At 33.1% G+C, this 7418-nt stretch overlaps 1 protein-coding gene across 1 annotated transcript; it reads right to left on the reverse strand.

Moving 5' to 3' along the window:
• Positions 1–159: 159 nt before the first annotated feature.
• On the reverse strand, positions 160–1178 carry LOC106125102 (uncharacterized). Its single transcript, XM_013322181.1, has 3 exons — positions 971–1178; positions 298–437; positions 160–170 (listed from the first exon to the last, which is right to left on the reverse strand). Exons 1-3 carry the CDS (start codon positions 1102–1104, stop codon positions 160–162), a joined length of 285 nt encoding a protein of 94 aa, XP_013177635.1. The 5' UTR covers positions 1105–1178.
• Positions 1179–7418: the final 6240 nt, after the last annotated feature.

The raw sequence follows: 7418 nt of genomic DNA on the forward strand, positions 1-7418 counted from the left end.
CACTCATCAGACGAAACGCGGAATTGCTTCCACTTCACGCCTGTCTTCTGTGTGGTCGTGGTATTTCACCGGGCGAGCCGGGCCAATTCGTGCGAAGATGTTAAAGCGGGCTCTACCACTGTTAAAAAGGCCTAGGCATTATAGTCGCCAAACATCGTCTCAAGTACCACCTGCATTAGCCACTTTATTAAGACATATAATAGATAGAAAAGTACCAATAACAACGCTTAGTATCACCTCTCTTCCTTGTTACTAGCGCTGACTGAATTGATAAAGAGAACTTATGATGATACTTACTTTTGGTATAAACAGGTGGAAGTAGTCTATAGGTAGGCGTGTGCGAGGCGCCCCGGGTAGGCTGGTGCAGGTTGTTACAGGAGCCGTCCACACGCCGCCACTCATCAGCTACACACGGCTCGATCTGGTTTATGCACCAACTAAAAATAAGCAAATAAGTAAGTTGAACAGAGCAAATAGCAAATCACAAACTAGAAAACATTTCCTATAAAACAAAGATCATATAAAGACAGAAATATTAAACGACTTTTTGTTTTAAGTTAGACTTCAAATCTGAGTTATCAGAAAACATAGTAATTAAAAGAAACATGAACAAGGACACTGAACAGTTTTGTACAAAATATATACAAAAACAAATAGAGATTGTAAAAAACTTATTATGCACGCGAATTTTTTTTATAAAAGTGACAATTTCATTCACGTAAACATAGAGGTCAATAAGATAAAAAATATACAAATTATGTTGAGCAGATTTGTAGCATACAAAAGAAATGACATAAAGGGAGCATCACTAAACAACACACAATATGTATGGGTAAGAACAAGAAACGAAAGAGATGATCTGGTCTGCTCCAAATGGAAATATTGTTATCTTTGCCTACAATAATCTGGCGTCAGATTCCTTGTTTTTGATCAACAATATATCAATTATAGTAAAAGTATATCAACTTACAACGTAGTATTCTTCTTATCATGTTTTCTAACTTCGTTCACAGTAACAGGCGTTCCTGAGTACGAATCGTAATACTCAGAAAGAACGTAATTAACATGACCACTAATTATAAGTAAAGAAATGTAATAAAACATATTAAATTGTAAGAATTATTTGTACCATTAGAAATTTGCGCCTCGAACGCAACCTTTCAGTTGTTCACTTTGTGTTATTCTACGTCAAAATGCAATGAACATTTAACACGTAAAATATATGTATGTATGTAAAAGAGAATAAATTTTACTTTTACAAAAACGGATGACGTAATATATATTATTACCTGAAATATATGTAATCCGTCATTGTTTAAAATTCCTAGGAAATGTTTATAATTTATAAAATACCCTTTATATTTTCAAAGTTAAAATGAAGATGCCAAGTTAATCTGGTAAATTACCAATACCAGCCCGACGGTGAGAAAATTCATACACTTGTGAATCAATATATCAAACAAACTTAGAAACATACGTGTTACGCGTGTACAAGGGCGTGTTTTATTTAACTTATTTACAAATATCAAATGTTCTCACTTTAACAATGTGTTTTTTTAATTCCTCGAAAACACTATTTTTATACATTTTCTAGCACAATACTGAAATTTTATACAATTCCTAGGAAATGCACACATTTATATATTTTGTGAGTTTTAATCCTTCAGGATTAAATAATGTTTCAACATCATTTTATCCATTTCCTAAATAACTTTGGAATTTTCCACATTTCCTAGGAATTGTATATAATTTCTAGGATTCATATATTTCCGGTAACATAAACATTGATGTATGTAAAATCATGTGTATTGATTTATAACAATACTGGTATATTTCACGTAATTAATTTCCTCGCTCTATGTAACCGTATAATCTACTCTTATTTTAAAATTTCAATAGTGGTAGAACCCGCTTTAACATCTTCTCACGAATTGGCCCGGCTCGCTCCGTGAAATACCACAACCACACAGAAGACAGGCGTCAAGTGGAAGCAATTCCGCGTTACGTCTGATTAGTGTGCGTATCGGAGGCCTAATTTCAGTCCTCTTTCACTTATCACCTTCTTATAAGTAAATGATGGGAAGTGAAATTAGATTTTCCAGATGCGGTGATGCATGGGAAAAGAAAATGTTTTCTTTCTGTACATCCCCTCCTTCTTCGATGGCATCTGCGATTGTCGATATTTATGGGCGACGGTCAATTCCCTATTTTAGCGATTTTACATAGCCGCTCGCTCGTTTGCCACCTTATATTTAATATAAAAAAAAATTATGATGAGGCCATTGTTTGGTCTAAATAACTAAAATTCATGTTAACTTCAATTACAGTCCATACCATTTCATAATAATTGGTTTATTAAGCCGATACCTAAAATTGTGTTGTGCCCCGCGGCTTGTACCATCTAGCAAGCCGCCATAAAGTTTGCATAGCATTGTTTTTAGTTTTCTTACGATCTGTATAAATCTGTCGTATTTGAAAATGTAAATTGATGTATAAGTCAAAAAAAAATGTCTTTTGTCATTGTTAAAATGCTGTATATAATTATGCATTTTGAATATTAATATTTACCACGCGATAAAAACATAATAAATAATTATGAAAGTCAAACCTTACTTCTTACTAATAATTTAAAAGAGAATGGATAAATGGCTGGATGGACGGATGTAAGTTTGCAGGTATATCAAGAACGCTCGCTGAAATTTAGCAAAGATGTAGAACATAGTCTAGAAGAAGACGGTTTTTTAAATCCGCGCGGGCAGAGTCGCCGGCGATAACTAGTATTGTATTACATAATCACAGATAACAATACTAAATTACTATAAATTAACATTTATTTATAATTATTTTATCTATAGTTTTTTATATTTTGTAGTGTTTTAAAAAAAATATAATTTGCTCTCTTTTCATTGTCTGTCTGTCCGCTAATCCAAGTTAGTTCCGGGTAATCTACGAAACGACCAATAGTTGATCTTTTGGCCCAAACCAATTTTGATAGGACTTTTACTAAATGCTATTTAGATATGTTAGATAAGTACTTGAAAACTCAAAAAAACGTACGTTTCTTTTCGTTTTGATCTTTGTTAAGAAATGTCGCAATTTGATTAATCTTACTAAACAGTCCAATATGACCGTAACAATTTGTTCAAAATAAATCAACTTGAACATTGATTATGACAGCTTTTAAATAGTTCGAAACAACAATAAATTAATTGTAACAGTCCGATGCGTGAATTGAATGTTTGACCCGGACCTTAATGACTAAATTAAAACAATAGAAGACAAACGCCATGAAAAGATCCACACAATAATACTAACTGCTGTACTCTGAGTCTTTAAACGGTCACTTAAGGAGACAGTTAGTGTAAGATTTTATATCTACGCTGAGCGGCTATTTAAGAAATCATTAACAACTGAGAAGTAAACGATTGTTGTATAATGTCTGCTTAAAATAATTTTCGCAAACAAAAGTAAATATAGTAAAAAAAAACAACAAAAGTATTTAAGTAACATCCACGACACGTTGCCTTTCTTAAATCGACGTCGGGGGTTATGTGCTTTACACTAGAGGATACATGCGATTTATTTTACATTATGAATCGTAATATAAGATTCCATTCCTTGCCCATTTCGACAGTGGAATAATTAGAGTTCAATAGGCAATTACCAAAGTAATACGTGCGACATTTAATATTACATCAGGAGGCATCGTGGTTAGTCGCAAGCGCTAGTTTATACTATATTACAAAACAAACTCAAAATGATTATTACTAGCCTTAGCCGTACTTGTAAAATCCTTTTACAATTTTGTACTTAGAAAGGTAGCGGATATTCCTATTTCATGTTTGTAATTGAATATAAGTGTTCAATATTACCGTAGATAAAAAACATAATGCTTGTAATACGTATGTATCACGGTGTCGATACATCTGCAAGTTATTCAACTGTTGAACACGTGACAATCAATATAAATTGATTCTATAGGAAATTCGCCAGACAAGGAATGTACAGATTCTGTGTAAATCACATACGGCGATGTCTTGCTTTCAAATGGCCGAAGCGTTAAACAAACGAACGATTTATTGGTCGTTATTTGAATATAATGCTTTTGACTAGTAAAAGTAAAAGTTAAAGTTTAACTATGACTAGTATAATGAGTATTACAAAGAGATTATAATAATAATATTTATTTTATAAAAAAAAATAATTTCAATTTGTCGTGATGGTCTTTTTTAAATATCTAACTTTTACGGAGAATTTAATATTGATCGTGTTACGTCGCGGTGTGATTCGATAATGTGATTTTTTGGCAAGTTTTTTCAATTTAAAAACACATATCAGTTCTTAGTAAGGCGTGTAAAACGCCGCGTCTTAACCGCCGGTTAGTATAATAGTACGATAGTTGCATATAAAGCGGTTTATGATTGAGTCAGAAATGGCTCGCGGTTATTGAGCAGCGAACATTGCCATCGTACAACTTTATGCCACACATCCGAAATCGTTATAACATATACCCTTTAGTAAGCTTTATGTATCCTATCAGTAACGACAGGTGATCGTTTTTATAGAAATATGTATGACTAACATATATTTACATTGCTTACAAACGGCCAAGTATCTCAATATTATATGATATTCTGTTTGTTTTAGAAAAAATGCCTATTAAATTTTCAAAAATCGAACAATAACAAAAGTAAAATAAATGAAAGACGTCCTAAATAAAAAAAACATTATAAAACGAAACGTGACAGCGTAAGAACTGCGGTTGTGCTTTTGACAGGCGTCGCGGCCAGAGCTTGCTGGCAGTCGCCGATAAAGCGCTGCGAACGGACATCTTTTATTTTTCTTCTCTATACGTCTTGGTTACCTCATTTTTTTCAAAGAAGAGTGAAAAGGATGGCAATATTTTTATAAGTGTATTTCAACTCACGCTGATATTCAACTCTTATTTGTTTTTAGAAAAAATAACATACGGCGGTAATTAACCATTCGATTTGCTCACGAACTTCATTTGTTTAATTCCTATGTTTAAAATTTATTATTAACATAAATAACGCCTTCTTTAGGAACCGAGATATAGGTACAAAAAATGCATACTATAAGCTACTTAATTTAAAACATTTTTAGTTGTTTATATATAAAATTGAGTAAGAACTTTACCAAGTGTACACATGTCCGTCACCGACACACTGCAGCATCATTACACAAATATGTCTGGTACCAATAAATGGGGTGAATTGACAAACCGCGGATCTGACGCCAACAGTGCGTACCTAACAAGCCCTGACGTCGCTATATTGGACAAACTTTTTAACACAAAACCAATGTTCGAGACAAATATTAGTGAAGCAAATCAAAATAAAGCCAACGTATATAAAAAATATTTCTAATTCAATTGTATAATAGCATTTTTTTTTCAATGCCTAACTACATATTGAACTTTGTCTGGTTTTGAAACTTAAGAATACTTAAAGAAGCCGCGGCACCACTGGTATCATTTTACATACTGTTATGGATGTCATAATCCTTCCACCCATTCTAAGAAACACGAGCCTGCTTTAAAGGAGGTATGGCTTATATACATAAGACTATATAAAATATTAAAGGGCGTAACGCTCCTTTTTACTATCATAGTCGCATGCACAAGTTATTGTGGCTCTCCATTAATGCCAAGAGTGCAGTGAGCAACGCTGGGGAGGCGACGTAGACCACTCCGTGTTAAATATGACCAAGCTGCCACGGACACTACGCAATTAATCTCAGCATATGCTAGATACGCTAATTAGAAACACGGTTCACTCGCATCTACTTGAACAAAGACCGAACGCTTTAGCGTTAACTGGCACGTAATGAGACAGCCCGTTTTATAATGACAAAATTTAGCACACAATTATAGACTCTATCGCTCTACGATATAGATCAGAATAGGATTTACCGTACGGTCACAATGTCAGTAACGAAAACTACTGAGTGATTGATTAGTTTGGCTGTTGAAGTTTAATTTAAGAGCGAAAAGCGATTCTTAACTAAAAAAATACTATAATTTATTTGTAGTCTAGTAAGTTACATTACTTAATTGTGACGTCACGGATCGTTAGCTCAATAAATTTCATGAGTAAAAAAATTGGAAAAAAAATGTTTTTATTTTATCAAATCTCAAAAATTTCAATATTAGGGATTATAATTATGAAAACTCTAGATTACATTACAACTAGATAAGCGCGTGACTTGCACCGCGTGCTAGTGAAGGGTGTATTTAATGAGGTACACGTGTCCGGGCTACGCTGGCGACTCCAACACGTCAGTTGCACGACCAATTGCAATTCACGCGTGCATGGAGCTCGCGCTATGCCGATCACTACAAAACCACTATAGGGTTACAATTAAACAATTCGTGTAATCACAATTCTTTTAAACGTAAATAAATTATTTTTATTCAGCCAACTTTGCAATTTGTTCATGAAGCACAAACTTTCATGTACATTGTAAGCACGCACATACATATTTAAAATCAAATTTACTGACTTACTTTTAATATAAAATACTAGGCAGTAATACATACAAAAAAGTAAGAAACATAATATTAATTATATTATTAATGCGAATGTTTTAATGGATGGATGGATGGTTTTATGTCAGAAAATTCTTCTGAACATCTTAATAGATCTAGAAAATAGTCTGGAAGAAGACATAGGCATTTAGTTTTTGTTTTAATTCGTACGGATGGAATCGCGGGCGACAGCTAGTCGTAACATAACAAAAAGAAACAATATAGGAGTAAACATTTTCTTTTGGTACAAAGACCCAAACTACTTGAGGTCTGAAAATAAAGATGTACTCCACGAATTTATATCGACCTCATCTCATGAAAGGGATGGTACTACAGAATTCTTGAATATTGTCTCTCATAATACCCTACTTTGTGTTGAATTGCAGAGAGAAATATTGTTCTCCCAAGACGCAATATCATGTAAATATGAAACAGGAGAGGCGTCTTTATTATATAAAAGTTTACTGTCTCTTAGAGCATAAGGTTTTCTACTCTATTACAAAACTTATTTGATTTTTGAATAAAACTATTAATAACAGAATAAATAAATATTTTAGAAATTTAGAAAAGTTGACTCAAAGTGAAGAATTGAGGGAAAAGTAGTTGAAAGAAAATAACGAATATTCCTAAATATTATAACTCATGAAGGCTTTGTATAAAGCATATATTAACATTTATCTACCATTGCCAGAGATTTTGATAAGTCAGAGAATAGACATTTAGTTTCCCTCTTGGACTTCCCTCCTATATCGGAAGCATTGCATTACTAAACAAAGAGGGCGGAAAACTGTTTACATGTTGGTACGTTTACTTTAAAACTATCCCAAAATAATATTATAAGTTCGGCCAAATGAAAATCATTCTTATGTGT

The sequence above is a fragment of the Papilio xuthus genome, unplaced genomic scaffold (genome assembly GCF_000836235.2).
Source record: "Papilio xuthus unplaced genomic scaffold, Pxut_1.1 DF825928.1, whole genome shotgun sequence".
In the NCBI taxonomy this organism is placed as follows: domain Eukaryota; kingdom Metazoa; phylum Arthropoda; class Insecta; order Lepidoptera; family Papilionidae; genus Papilio; species Papilio xuthus.

What these genes read in the sequence shown, in the direction of transcription:
- LOC106125102 (XM_013322181.1), bottom strand. Translation starts at nt 1,104, where the DNA reads ATGTTTTATTACATTTCTTTACTTATAATTAGTGGTCATGTTAATTAC. An exon ending in GATAAGAAGAATACTACGTT is followed by an intron (nt 438 to 970) that starts GTAAGTTGATAT and finishes GCTTATTTTTAG; the next exon opens with TTGGTGCATAAACCAGATCG.